Source organism: Taudactylus pleione, unplaced genomic scaffold (assembly GCF_031769625.1).
Source record: "Taudactylus pleione unplaced genomic scaffold, aTauple2 ptg000216l, whole genome shotgun sequence".
NCBI lineage: Eukaryota > Metazoa > Chordata > Amphibia > Anura > Myobatrachidae > Taudactylus > Taudactylus pleione.
The window spans coordinates 12654557-12670296 of record NW_028284618.1 but is presented as its reverse complement, the minus strand read 5'-3'; the positions used below and the strand labels follow the sequence as shown (position 1 = coordinate 12670296).

Sequence of the window (15740 nt, the reverse complement as noted above, 5' to 3'; positions counted from 1 at the left end):
CCGGAGCTATTCAATTAGAAGCCCTTTTCCTCATGCAGTAAATCCATGGCAAACACACGGTAAGCCAATCCGGGATAAGTACCTGGAGCTATGGGTTACCACGGCAGCTGCGATAAGGGCAGAAAGCCCAACTTAACGCAGATTTTTGTTCACGCCTCAGGAGGAGGTAAACAGAAATCCACGTACAGCCTGCAGGTTGTAATTGAAAGGCCCTGGGCACCGCATCGCGGCTAATTCTCACAGTGGAGAATTGAATTTCGGCCCTAAGCCATGTGACTGGAGTTTCCCGATGACGCCATAATTACATTATCACCACATAAATCTAATTCCTTGGGTTCTTTTATTTCTAATGATGGGAGCCACAGACAAATAGACAAATGCAACAGAGATGATCCTATGTGGCTGGGTTCTATGGGAAGATTAGTGTGTGCGAAAAAAAGCCCAACACTCAACATGAGCATCCCTTATGTCCTGCACCAGGCTGTGCAGCAGGCATTAAACCTCCTTACCATGATTTTGGTCGAATCTCCAGGCAGGCACATGTGCATTATGCTTCAGGTTGCCGTGAGTTGCCAGCGGCACAGTCACATAGATTGGTCCTTGAACCAAGATGTCGGTCTTATCGCTACTGAGCAAATGAATACTGACTGCGGTGACCGGGGTGAGATCAAATCTGCTGCTGTTCCCTGTGAAATACAGAACAGTAATAATAATAAAAATTAAATTAAGTTTGCTTACACACTTTTTTTTTTCCCCGTCACAGATTTGCGCTGTTGCAGAACTTTTAAAACTAAAAAAATGCGTGACGACACTTTTTCCTTATTAGCATAGTAAGATGTAGAAGTGGCTGATAAAGAAACAGAGGAGGATGATCCTAAAAGAGAATTTAATGCATAAATATCTTTCCTCCTATTTTTCCTCTGTTATAAAATAGCCATCTGTAAGGTGTAGCTGTCTTTAAAAGTGCATTTCTCTACTGAAGGAGCAAACGATCCATGTTCCGTTACAGTCAGTAGAAGTATAATAGTACCAGCAGGATCATCAGTCATGTGGCTCAGACCTGGCACACCTTTAGCATGTCCCAATGAACCCAATATGACATCTAACTTGTACATCTGGCCAAATCCCTTCCTGCAGCACAACTGGAAGCTACGGCTGCCTTAAACTACCCAAACACACCCTCGTCACTCTGTGCTTGGCCTTGGCCTGCCCTTACTGGCAGCTTAGATTTACACGCAGCTCTTCCAAGAAACAATTTCCACATCTCTCTCTCGGCTTTCTCAAAAATGCAACTGTAGCAAAATAACACATCCTCATGCCATCTGCATTAAAAGGACCCAAATTAGGGATGAAGTGGGATCAGGATGGAAAAAAAACACATATTTGGGGGCTTGGTGTAATCTGTGGGGGATTGGAGTGACCACCATTCTGTATGGCATCCACACACTTTCAGACTGATTGAATTAAGTGCGGAAGCTGCAGTTAGCTCAGAGTTGCCGATTCTGCGCGCAGCCTATGGATGTGGGGGCAGAATCAATTTACCATAATCGGCTATGAAACGCGCAACGCCAGATCATTGCCAGCGACAGTTCAAGGCCAACTGAACGCGCCACTTTTAGCAGGAGGTACTAAAGCCAATAGTCAAACAAGATGTGACTTCAATTAGGTAATGTGTGATGTGGAAAGAGGTTAGGCTACGAAACCTTTTTTGGGTAATTTAGCAAAAAAAATTAAAATAAATAAATATTGTACATATTATATTTATTTCAGAATATTCCCAATTTGGGGAGGCTGAATAGAGATAGGAGGCTGCAATGGAGTCAGTGTTATTTTAATCTAACAGGAGCCCAGGTCCAGAAAGACCATGCCCGTGGTAGCAGTCAACCATTACCAACCATAGTAAACACACATTGGGCTAGAAACAGAGCCCCAAGCAGGACAAAAATAATTTGTGTCAGTCGGGAGCAGGATAAGCTCCGACAAAGTATAACCATTTTCACGGGTATACAAATGTTACCAAATACCTTTCGAGAGTGTATAAACTTTTTTTTTTAGGTTTAGATGAATATAAATGTGTTTTATTTTAGATTTGTGTTAAAAGAAAAAAATAAATAAATGTACCAACATAAAAATTGTATCTGTCGCCTATATCCAGCATAGACATCTGTAGACGGAACCAATATTCAGTCTACAAAGTCACATTGTGCCTCAGTGCCGTTTGGTTAAGCCCACAAAATGGCTACCAACAGTACGTAGGTTACTAGTACCTCAGAAGTGATAAATGGTTAAGATTTATAACTAAAAACAAATTTGGCAATTAAAAGCAGGAAGGATATAGCTGGGGAAAGCGTCCCACCTCAAAAATGTTTAAAAACAAAAACAGTGCCCCAAAAGAAACACAAATTCCCTCACCTGAGGAGTTTCCATCTGATCCTTGCAAGTAGGGAAAGTTATCAACCTCAGAGGAAGTGCTGACAGAGGTCAGGAACGCAGCGAGGTCCTTATATGTGGCATTCCCAGGCAGGTCCAGGGCACTCCTTGCAAAGTGAACTCGGGGCTGCAGTCGTGACCCTGTGTGTGTACAACAAACGCCCACAACAAGATGAGAACTGGAAACATCAAACTTTTCAAATTACAAAATAGTTTATGTTCAAGCTCCACACAGAGCACCCAACTCCTGTCATGTGGAGGTCACCTATACATAGTGTTAGCTGTGGCAGCCATTTTGTTAGCATATGGGCAAAAATTATGGATGCTTTTTGAAGTTAGGACTATGAATGCTATCCAGAGCGGGGCCTCTGTGGAGACAAATTTATATATTACATTTCATTTATAGAGCGCCACAAGTGTTACGCAGTGCCGTACATACAGTACAGGGTGCACATAACATTACATTACAATACAGTAACCAAAATATAAAGTACAAGTAATAACTAGCAACACAATTCTCCATACATAATACAGCTGGAGAGCTGAGGGCTGTCATTGAGGTTCTAGAGAAGAGGGCCGTGAGACAGTACCGAGGAGCTTACAATCTAGGGGAGAGGGGAGACAGACCGATGACATGAGGCATGAGTGTGTAGATGGGGACCTGAGTGCAGGAAGTAGGCGAGGTAGAGATGGCTGAGGCAGAAGAGAGAGCGACCTGGTGACACAGATTATATATATATATATATATATATATATATATACATACATACACACACACGATAGTAATGGCAGCACTCCGTGGACTTCAAAATAAATACAGTACTCAGTACTGAATTTATTTTGAATTCCACGGAGTGCTACCATTACTATTGTATTGAAGGGGTCTGCAGAGGGCTTCTGGAAGTGCACCCTGGCTGTATACCTTTACTTTGGAGTGCCGGCTACAACTTTGTTTGTGTGTGTATATATATATTTTAATTTGTAGGCAATTAATACAAATTGTGGATATACAATTGCTGAATAGAAGATAAATTTACATTTGCCCTCCGAGTTGTAAAAGATAAATGTTGCTTTTGTTATGTATTGGGGTTCTTTCTGGGTTACATTGTATTTCCAGTGCAACAACCTGTAAAACAATCCATATAAAATTTTAATTAGATGGAAGTATGGATAGAAATATTCTACACGAGCTAGCCACAGAGGCATATAGTGTACTGATTGTTCAAGACTGAGTTAAAGAACATTCCCTGTCAATGTAGGACATGCACGTTACACGGATAATTGTGTCAGTGCACAAGCCAATTGGTGTCAATTTCACAAATAGGGTTACTGTAATGACCACAGCAGCGCTCAGTATGCAGGCGTGCCGTTTCCTGGGCAGGCTTTTTATCAAGCACCGAAGATCAGGTTACAAGCAGTATTATAAAAGAAGAAAATGTTTTTATTCTTGGAATATTAATGAAGTATTAATAACACAAAAATAAGTTATAAAATTCAAACATAAAAACAAAAAACATATTTGACAGGTCTTCTATAATGCTGTTCACGAGTGGTTTGTGTATAGATTTTTTTTTTAACAAATATATATTTCATAGCCCAAATACGCCAGTAAATAGGTAAGCCATTCCTACCACTTTGGGAATCTGCCCAAGTAGTAGTAGTTTTTAATCAGAAGTAGGCCCTTATGTTTTATAGTGCTATCATAACCTCTCCATTGCACCCCTTTTTGGCTCAAGAGTGCTCAAAATAGTTTTATTGAGGCCTGTCAGGGTGTGAAAACATTTCTAGAGATACTGGTCAACGATACAGAAATCTCTCTCCTCAGGAAAATAAAATCCAATCAATCAGAAGAGCAGTTTTTCCTTCAGTGTCCTGAAATTACTCTGGAATAAGTGGAGCATGTAAATACTGTGGTTAGCATTCAGAAGAAATCACCCAGGTCTGCGTTTGGGGAGTAGAAACCACAAACCACTTATGTAGGACCATAAACCAGCAGCCAAGTGGACAAACATAAGCTAAGAAAAAAAATGGGTGAGCTCATTACCGTCAATGTGGTCGCTGCCTACCAAATGGTGTTACTTACTTTAATTGCTGTTTCCAATTTGCCGCTCCAAAAATATCAGGTCTGGTGAGAGAAGACCCCCAACCCCTAATCTTCCACCTCTTCCCCAAATCTATTCTGTACTCTATGCAGCATCAGCAATATTAAACTCTCCATCCAGATTTAGGGAGTGTGACGACGTGCCAGGACCATTAGGCCTGCCCTACAATGCACAGTGCATCTGGGACAAAACACGGTCTGCAAAACACATCAGGACTAAGTAGCAGGCAGGTTTCCCAGACTTCTCGTAGTCGTCTCCTCCTCAATAAGATCATTTTATTACTCTACTAACTCTGACTGATTACCTCACGACACATTTTCAATAGGCTTCCATGGTACAACCTGGCAATATGCTCTTATTATAAAAAGTAGACAAACAAATGCAATAAAAAGCCACGACACTGGGCACTCCACATGCGCGGTGTATCTTACATGTGGTTTCCATTACGATAAAAACAATAAAACACATAACATGCCTTCTAGGTCAAACAGCTGAAAACTTCCCAGGAAATTGGGCCAGACAATGCGTCCAAAAGCGAACGTGCGCCTTAATTAAAAAAAGGCGCTATTTGGAAACGTTGACGATTTGGCATTTCCTGTCTGGCAATTAGGTCAGGGGATTACTTGGAGACATGTATTAACTCTAGACAAAGCGCTTGTACTGTAAAAGGATCGCAGTGCAGTCATCATCTTGGCAACTGGAATTCAAAATGGCTTCTCTCTCGATAAGTGCTGAAGCATGTAATAACCAGAGTCAGAGACAGTCATTGCACCAACATGTGGAGAATGATAAATAAAACAGAAAAGAGGCTGTGTTAAGTTAAGTTGGCTCTCTAACCTTCAAATGGGCCACATATTACCTGGAATATCGGTACTTACTTAACACAATACATTTAACCAAAGAAAGGAACCCCTCTGTGTAATAATACATCAGCTGCCATTATAAACAAATGCGCTACGAGCTTGAACACACAAATCTCTCAATAAAAGCAGGAAGGCGCTGGGGGTCGCAGGTGAAGGCTTGGAGTGGCAAATGCAGCCTTGGGGGTCACCTCTTGCCCATAACTGCACTAATACTGTGTACAGCGGCATACATTTTTAAGTGTTTACATGAAGGCTCAATGCCGTTAGTAGTCCCAAAAGTAAAGTGAATGGATCAAAAGATAACGCTTGGCTAAATACAATAGCTCAGCAAGCGCATAGTACACAATGCTACAAGGCAGCTTTTATACATTTTAATTAACACTTTTCTAACACCACTGTTAAAGTTTAATAAAAAATAACATTTATTTATACTGTGCTAACAAAGGAAAATAGACGAGACTGGGGAATAACAGGCAGACAAAATAAGGTAAGGCAATACTCGCAAGCTTACAGTCTATATCCTATAGATTGTAGGGTAAGAAGGCTCTGCTCGCAAGCTTACAGTCTATATCCTATGGATTGTAAGGTAAGAAGGCCCTGCTTGCAAACTTACAATCTACATCCTATAGACTGTAAGGTAAGAAGGCCCTGCTCGCAAACTTACAATCTACAACCTATAGACTGTAAGGTAAGAAGGCCCTGCTCGCAAACTTACAATCTACAACCTATAGACTGTAAGGTAAGAAGGCCCTGCTCGCAAACTTACAATCTACAACCTATAGACTGTAAGGTAAGAAGGCCATGCTCGCAAACTTACAATCTACAACCTATAGACTGTAAGGTAAAAAGGCCCTGCTCGCAAACTTACAATCTACAACCTATAGACTGTAAGGTAAGAAGGCCCTGCTCGCAAACTTACAATCTACATCCTATAGACTGTAAGGTAAGAAGGCCCTGCTCGCAAGCTTACAGTCTATATCCTATGGATTGTAAGGTAAGAAGGCCCTGCTCGCAAACTTAGTCTACATCCTATTGACTGTAAGGTAAGTTTGCGAGCAGGGCCTTCTTACCTTACAATCTATAGGATGTAGACTGTAAGAAGGCAATGCTCGCAAGCTTACAGTCTATATCCTATAGATTGTAGGGTAAGAAGGCTCTGCTCGCAAGCTTACAGTCTATATCCTATGGATTGTAAGGTAAGAAGGCCCTGCTCGCAAACTTACAATCTACATCCTATAGAATGTAAGGTAAGAAGGCCCTGCTCGCAAACTTACAATCTACAACCTATAGACTGTAAGGTAAGAAGGCCCTGCTCGCAAACTTACAATCTACAACCTATAGACTGTAAGGTAAGAAGGCCCTGCTCGCAAACTTACAATCTACAACCTATAGACTGTAAGGTAAGAAGGCCCTGCTCGCAAACTTACAATCTACAACCTATAGACTGTAAGGTAAAAAGGCCCTGCTCGCAAACTTACAATCTACAACCTATAGACTGTAAGGTAAGAAGGCCCTGCTCGCAAACTTACAATCTACATCCTATAGACTGTAAGGTAAGAAGGCCCTGCTCGCAAGCTTACAGTCTATATCCTATGGATTGTAAGGTAAGAAGGCCCTGCTCGCAAACTTAGTCTACATCCTATTGACTGTAAGGTAAGTTTGCGAGCAGGGCCTTCTTACCTTACAATCTATAGGATGTAGACTGTAAGAAGGCAATGCTCGCAAGCTTACAGTCTATATCCTATGGATTGTAAGGTAAGAAGGCCCTGCTCGCAAACTTACAGTCTATATCCTATAGAATGTAAGGTAAGAAGGCCCTGCTCGCAAACTTACAATCTACAACCTATAGACTGTAAGGTAAGAAGGCCCTGCTCGCAAACTTACAATCTACAACCTATAGACTGTAAGGTAAGAAGGCCCTGCTCGCAAACTTACAATCTACAACCTATAGACTGTAAGGTAAGAAGGCCCTGCTCGCAAACTTACAATCTACATCCTATAGACTGTAAGGTAAGAAGGCCCTGCTCGCAAGCCTACAATCTACATCCTATAGACTGTAAGGTAAGAAGGCCCTGCTCGCAAGCCTACAATCTACATCCTATAGACTAAGGTAAGAAGGCCCTGCTCGCAAGCTTACAGTCTATATCCTATAGATTGTAGGGTAAGAAGGCTCTGCTCGCAAACTTACCTTACAGTCTATAGGATGTAGACTGTAAGAAGGCAATGCTCGCAAGCTTACAGTCTATATCCTATGGATTGTAAGGTAAGAAGGCAATGCTCGCAAGCTTACAGTCTATATCCTATGGATTGTAAGGTAAGAAGGCCCTGCTCGCAAACTTACAGTCTATATCCTATAGAATGTAAGGTAAGAAGGCCCTGCTCGCAAACTTACAATCTACATCCTATAGACTAAGGTAAGAAGGCCCTGCTCGCAAACTTACAGTCTATATCCTATAGAATGTAAGGTAAGAAGGCTCTGCTCGCAAACTTACAATCTACAACCTATAGACTGTAAGGTAAGAAGGCCCTGCTCGCAAACTTACAATCTACAACCTATAGACTGTAAGGTAAGAAGGCCCTGCTCGCAAACTTACAATCTACATCCTATTGACTGTAAGGTAAGTTTGCGAGCAGGGCCTTCTTACCTTACAATCTATAGGATGTAGACTGTAAGAAGGCAATGCTCGCAAGCTTACAGTCTATATCCTATGGATTGTAAGGTAAGAAGGCCCTGCTCGCAAACTTACAGTCTATATCCTATAGAATGTAAGGTAAGAAGGCTCTGCTCGCAAACTTACAATCTACAACCTATAGACTGTAAGGTAAGAAGGCCCTGCTCGCAAACTTACAATCTACAACCTATAGACTGTAAGGTAAGAAGGCCCTGCTCGCAAACTTACAATCTACAACCTATAGACTGTAAGGTAAGAAGGCCCTGCTCGCAAACTTACAATCTACATCCTATAGACTGTAAGGTAAGAAGGCCCTGCTCGCAAGCCTACAATCTACATCCTATAGACTGTAAGGTAAGAAGGCCCTGCTCGCAAGCTTACAGTCTATATCCTATAGATTGTAGGGTAAGAAGGCTCTGCTCGCAAACTTACCTTACAGTCTATAGGATGTAGACTGTAAGAAGGCAATGCTCGCAAGCTTACAGTCTATATCCTATGGATTGTAAGGTAAGAAGGCAATGCTCGCAAGCTTACAGTCTATATCCTATGGATTGTAAGGTAAGAAGGCAATGCTCGCAAGCTTACAGTCTATATCCTATGGATTGTAAGGTAAGAAGGCCCTGCTCGCAAACTTACAGTCTATATCCTATAGAATGTAAGGTAAGAAGGCCCTGCTCGCAAACTTACAATCTACATCCTATAGACTAAGGTAAGAAGGCCCTGCTCGCAAACTTACAGTCTATATCCTATAGAATGTAAGGTAAGAAGGCTCTGCTCGCAAACTTACAATCTACAACCTATAGACTGTAAGGTAAGAAGGCCCTGCTCGCAAACTTACAATCTACAACCTATAGACTGTAAGGTAAGAAGGCCCTGCTCGCAAACTTACAATCTACATCCTATTGACTGTAAGGTAAGTTTGCGAGCAGGGCCTTCTTACCTTACAATCTATAGGATGTAGACTGTAAGAAGGCAATGCTCGCAAGCTTACAGTCTATATCCTATGGATTGTAAGGTAAGAAGGCCCTGCTCGCAAACTTACAGTCTATATCCTATAGAATGTAAGGTAAGAAGGCTCTGCTCGCAAACTTACAATCTACAACCTATAGACTGTAAGGTAAGAAGGCCCTGCTCGCAAACTTACAATCTACAACCTATAGACTGTAAGGTAAGAAGGCCCTGCTCGCAAACTTACAATCTACAACCTATAGACTGTAAGGTAAGAAGGCCCTGCTCGCAAACTTACAATCTACATCCTATAGACTGTAAGGTAAGAAGGCCCTGCTCGCAAGCCTACAATCTACATCCTATAGACTGTAAGGTAAGAAGGCCCTGCTCGCAAGCTTACAGTCTATATCCTATAGATTGTAGGGTAAGAAGGCTCTGCTCGCAAACTTACCTTACAGTCTATAGGATGTAGACTGTAAGAAGGCAATGCTCGCAAGCTTACAGTCTATATCCTATGGATTGTAAGGTAAGAAGGCAATGCTCGCAAGCTTACAGTCTATATCCTATGGATTGTAAGGTAAGAAGGCAATGCTCGCAAGCTTACAGTCTATATCCTATGGATTGTAAGGTAAGAAGGCCCTGCTCGCAAACTTACAGTCTATATCCTATAGAATGTAAGGTAAGAAGGCCCTGCTCGCAAACTTACAATCTACATCCTATAGACTAAGGTAAGAAGGCCCTGCTCGCAAACTTACAGTCTATATCCTATAGAATGTAAGGTAAGAAGGCTCTGCTCGCAAACTTACAATCTACAACCTATAGACTGTAAGGTAAGAAGGCCCTGCTCGCAAACTTACAATCTACATCCTATAGACTGTAAGGTAAGAAGGCCCTGCTCGCAAGCTTACAGTCTATATCCTATGGATTGTAAGGTAAGAAGGCCCTGCTCGCAAACTTAGTCTACATCCTATTGACTGTAAGGTAAGTTTGCGAGCAGGGCCTTCTTACCTTACAATCTATAGGATGTAGACTGTAAGAAGGCCCTGCTCGCAAGCTTACAGTCTATATCCTATGGATTGTAAGGTAAGAAGGCCCTGCTCGCAAACTTAGTCTACATCCTATTGACTGTAAGGTAAGTTTGCGAGCAGGGCCTTCTTACCTTACAATCTATAGGATGTAGACTGTAAGAAGGCAATGCTCGCAAGCTTACAGTCTATATCCTATGGATTGTAAGGTAAGGCGGCCCTGCTCGCAAACTTACAATCTACAACCTATAGACTGTAAGGTAAGAAGGCCCTGCTCGCAAACTTACAATCTACAACCTATAGACTGTAAGGTAAGAAGGCCCTGCTCGCAAACTTACAATCTACAACCTATAGACTGTAAGGTAAGAAGGCCCTGCTCGCAAACTTACAATCTACAACCTATAGACTGTAAGGTAAGAAGGCCCTGCTCGCAAACTTACAATCTACAACCTATAGACTGTAAGGTAAGAAGGCCCTGCTCGCAAACTTACAATCTACATCCTATAGACTGTAAGGTAAGAAGGCCCTGCTCGCAAGCCTACAATCTACATCCTATAGACTGTAAGGTAAGAAGGCCCTGCTCGCAAGCCTACAATCTACATCCTATAGACTAAGGTAAGAAGGCCCTGCTCGCAAGCTTACAGTCTATATCCTATAGATTGTAGGGTAAGAAGGCTCTGCTCGCAAACTTACCTTACAGTCTATAGGATGTAGACTGTAAGAAGGCAATGCTCGCAAGCTTACAGTCTATATCCTATGGATTGTAAGGTAAGAAGGCAATGCTCGCAAGCTTACAGTCTATATCCTATGGATTGTAAGGTAAGAAGGCCCTGCTCGCAAACTTACAGTCTATATCCTATAGAATGTAAGGTAAGAAGGCCCTGCTCGCAAACTTACAATCTACATCCTATAGACTAAGGTAAGAAGGCCCTGCTCGCAAACTTACAGTCTATATCCTATAGAATGTAAGGTAAGAAGGCTCTGCTCGCAAACTTACAATCTACAACCTATAGACTGTAAGGTAAGAAGGCCCTGCTCGCAAACTTACAATCTACAACCTATAGACTGTAAGGTAAGAAGGCCCTGCTCGCAAACTTACAATCTACATCCTATTGACTGTAAGGTAAGTTTGCGAGCAGGGCCTTCTTACCTTACAATCTATAGGATGTAGACTGTAAGAAGGCAATGCTCGCAAGCTTACAGTCTATATCCTATAGAATGTAAGGTAAGAAGGCTCTGCTCGCAAACTTACAATCTACAACCTATAGACTGTAAGGTAAGAAGGCCCTGCTCGCAAACTTACAATCTACAACCTATAGACTGTAAGGTAAGAAGGCCCTGCTCGCAAACTTACAATCTACAACCTATAGACTGTAAGGTAAGAAGGCCCTGCTCGCAAACTTACAATCTACAACCTATAGACTGTAAGGTAAGAAGGCCCTGCTCGCAAACTTACAATCTACAACCTATAGACTGTAAGGTAAGAAGGCCCTGCTGGCAAACTTACAATCTACAACCTATAGACTGTAAGGTAAGAAGGCCCTGCTGGCAAACTTACAATCTACAACCTATAGACTGTAAGGTAAAAAGGCCCTGCTCGCAAACTTACAATCTACATCCTATAGACTGTAAGGTAAGAAGGCCCTGCTCGCAAGCTTACAGTCTATATCCTATGGATTGTAAGGTAAGAAGGCCCTGCTCGCAAACTTAGTCTACATCCTATTGACTGTAAGGTAAGTTTGCGAGCAGGGCCTTCTTACCTTACAATCTATAGGATGTAGACTGTAAGAAGGCTCTGCTCGCAAGCTTACAGTCTATATCCTATGGATTGTAAGGTAAGAAGGCCCTGCTCGCAAACTTACAGTCTATATCCTATAGAATGTAAGGTAAGAAGGCCCTGCTCGCAAGCTTACAATCTACAACCTATAGACTGTAAGGTAAGAAGGCCCTGCTCGCAAACTTACAATCTACAACCTATAGACTGTAAGGTAAGAAGGCCCTGCTCGCAAACTTACAATCTACAACCTATAGACTGTAAGGTAATAAGGCCCTGCTCGCAAACTTACAATCTACAACCTATAGACTGTAAGGTAAGAAGGCCCTGCTCGCAAACTTGCAATCTACAACCTATAGACTGTAAGGTAAAAAGGCCCTGCTCGCAAACTTACAATCTACAACCTATAGACTGTAAGGTAAGAAGGCCCTGCTCGCAAACTTACAATCTACATCCTATAGACTGTAAGGTAAGAAGGCCCTGCTCGCAAGCTTACAATCTACATCCTATAGAATGTAAGGTAAGAAGGCATTGCTCGCAAACTTACAATCTACAACCTATAGACTGTAAGGTAAGAAGGCCCTGCTCGCAAAATTACAATCTACAACCTATAGACTGTAAGGTAAGAAGGCCCTGCTCGCAAACTTACAATCTACATCCTATAGACTGTAAGGTAAGAAGGCCCTGCTCGCAAGCCTACAATCTACATCCTATAGACTAAGGTAAGAAGGCCCTGCTCGCAAGCTTACAGTCTATATCCTATAGATTGTAGGGTAAGAAGGCTCTGCTCGCAAACTTACCTTACAGTCTATAGGATGTAGACTGTAAGAAGGCAATGCTCGCAAGCTTACAGTCTATATCCTATGGATTGTAAGGTAAGAAGGCCCTGCTCGCAAACTTACAGTCTATATCCTATAGAATGTAAGGTAAGAAGGCCCTGCTCGCAAACTTACAATCTACATCCTATAGACTAAGGTAAGAAGGCCCTGCTCGCAAACTTACAATCTACATCCTATTGACTGTATGGTAAGTTTGCGAGCAGGGCCTTCTTACCTTACAATCTATAGGATGTAGACTGTAAGAAGGCAATGCTCGCAAGCTTACAGTCTATATCCTATGGATTGTAAGGTAAGAAGGCCCTGCTCGCAAACTTACAGTCTATATCCTATAGAATGTAAGGTAAGAAGGCTCTGCTCGCAAACTTACAATCTACAACCTATAGACTGTAAGGTAAGAAGGCCCTGCTCGCAAACTTACAATCTACAACCTATAGACTGTAAGGTAAGAAGGCCCTGCTCGCAAACTTACAATCTACAACCTATAGACTGTAAGGTAAGAAGGCCCTGCTCGCAAACTTACAATCTACAACCTATAGACTGTAAGGTAAGAAGGCCCTGCTCGCAAACTTACAATCTACAACCTATAGACTGTAAGGTAAGAAGGCCCTGCTCGCAAACTTACAATCTACAACCTATAGACTGTAAGGTAAGAAGGCCCTGCTCGCAAACTTACAATCTACAACCTATAGACTGTAAGGTAAAAAGGCCCTGCTCGCAAACTTACAATCTACAACCTATAGACTGTAAGGTAAGAAGGCCCTGCTCGCAAACTTACAATCTACAACCTATAGACTAAGGTAAGAAGGCCCTGCTCGCAAACTTACAGTCTATATCCTATAGAATGTAAGGTAAGAAGGCTCTGCTCGCAAACTTACAATCTACAACCTATAGACTGTAAGGTAAGAAGGCCCTGCTCGCAAACTTACAATCTACAACCTATAGACTGTAAGGTAAGAAGGCCCTGCTCGCAAAGTTACAATCTACATCCTATTGACTGTAAGGTAAGTTTGCGAGCAGGGCCTTCTTACCTTACAATCTATAGGATGTAGACTGTAAGAAGGCAATGCTCGCAAGCTTACAGTCTATATCCTATGGATTGTAAGGTAAGAAGGCCCTGCTCGCAAACTTACAGTCTATATCCTATAGAATGTAAGGTAAGAAGGCCCTGCTCGCAAACTTACAATCTACAACCTATAGACTGTAAGGTAAGAAGGCCCTGCTCGCAAACTTACAATCTACAACCTATAGACTGTAAGGTAAGAAGGCCCTGCTCGCAAACTTACAATCTACAACCTATAGACTGTAAGGTAAGAAGGCCCTGCTCGCAAACTTACAATCTACAACCTATAGACTGTAAGGTAAGAAGGCCCTGCTCGCAAACTTACAATCTACAACCTATAGACTGTAAGGTAAAAAGGCCCTGCTCGCAAACTTACAATCTACAACCTATAGACTGTAAGGTAAGAAGGCCCTGCTCGCAAACTTACAATCTACATCCTATAGACTGTAAGGTAAGAAGGCCCTGCTCGCAAGCTTACAGTCTATATCCTATGGATTGTAAGGTAAGAAGGCCCTGCTCGCAAACTTAGTCTACATCCTATTGACTGTAAGGTAAGTTTGCGAGCAGGGCCTTCTTACCTTACAATCTATAGGATGTAGACTGTAAGAAGGCAATGCTCGCAAGCTTACAGTCTATATCCTATGGATTGTAAGGTAAGAAGGCCCTGCTCGCAAACTTACAGTCTATATCCTATAGAATGTAAGGTAAGAAGGCCCTGCTCGCAAACTTACAATCTACAACCTATAGACTGTAAGGTAAGAAGGCCCTGCTCGCAAACTTACAATCTACAACCTATAGACTGTAAGGTAAGAAGGCCCTGCTCGCAAACTTACAATCTACAACCTATAGACTGTAAGGTAAGAAGGCCCTGCTCGCAAACTTACAATCTACAACCTATAGAATGTAAGGTAAGAAGGCCCTGCTCGCAAACTTACAATCTACATCCTATAGACTGTAAGGTAAGAAGGCCCTGCTCGCAAGCTTACAATCTACATCCTATAGACTGTAAGGTAAGAAGGCCCTGCTCGCAAGCTTACAATCTACATCCTATAGAATGTAAGGTAAGAAGGCATTGCTCGCAAACTTACAATCTACAACCTATAGACTGTAAGGTAAGAAGGCCCTGCTCGCAAACTTACAATCTACAACCTATAGACTGTAAGGTAAGAAGGCCCTGCTCGCAAGCTTACAATCTACATCCTATAGAATTTAAGGTAAGAAGGCATTGCTCGCAAACTTACAATCTACAACCTATAGACTGTAAGGTAAGAAGGCCCTGCTCGCAAACTTACAATCTACATCCTATAGACTGTAAGGTAAGAAGGCCCTGCTCGCAAGCTTACAATCTACATCCTATAGAATGTAAGGTAAGAAGGCATTGCTCGCAAACTTACAATCTACAACCTATAGACTGTAAGGTAAGAAGGCCCTGCTCGCAAACTTACAATCTACAACCTATAGACTGTAAGGTAAGAAGGCCCTGCTCGCAAACTTACAATCTACAACCTATAGACTGTAAGGTAAGAAGGCCCTGCTCGCAAACTTACAATCTACAACCTATAGACTGTAAGGTAAGAAGGCCCTGCTCGCAAGCCTACAATCTACATCCTATAGACTGTAAGGTAAGAAGGCCCTGCTCGCAAGCTTACAGTCTATATCCTATAGACTGTAAGGTAAGAAGGCCCTGCTCGCAAGCCTACAATCTACATCCTATAGACTAAGGTAAGAAGGCCCTGCTCGCAAGCTTACAGTCTATATCCTATAGAATGTAAGGTAAGAAGGCTCTGCTCGCAAGCTTACAGTCTATATCCTATAGAATGTAATGTAAGAAGGCAATGCTCGCAAGCTTACAGTCTATATCCTATAGAATGTAAGGTAAGAAGGCTCTGCTCACAAGCTTACAGTCTATATCCTAAAGAATGTAAGGTAAGAAGGCTCTGCTAGCAAGCTTACAGTCTATATCCTATAGAATGTAAGGTAAGAAGGCTCTGCTCGCAAGCTTACAGTCTATATCCTATAGAATGTAA

General features: G+C 42.1%; 1 protein-coding gene across 1 annotated transcript in view; it reads right to left on the bottom strand.

Moving 5' to 3' along the window:
- Positions 1-15740, bottom strand: part of FAM171A1 (family with sequence similarity 171 member A1) — a 130000-nt gene that overhangs the window by 35500 nt on the left and 78760 nt on the right. The window contains exons 4-5 of the mRNA XM_088478667.1: positions 2413-2571; positions 510-686 (exon numbers count right to left, since the gene is read on the bottom strand). Of these exons, the coding sequence (XP_088334793.1) occupies positions 510-686; positions 2413-2571 (336 nt within the window). The remainder of the gene's footprint in view (positions 1-509; positions 687-2412; positions 2572-15740) is intronic.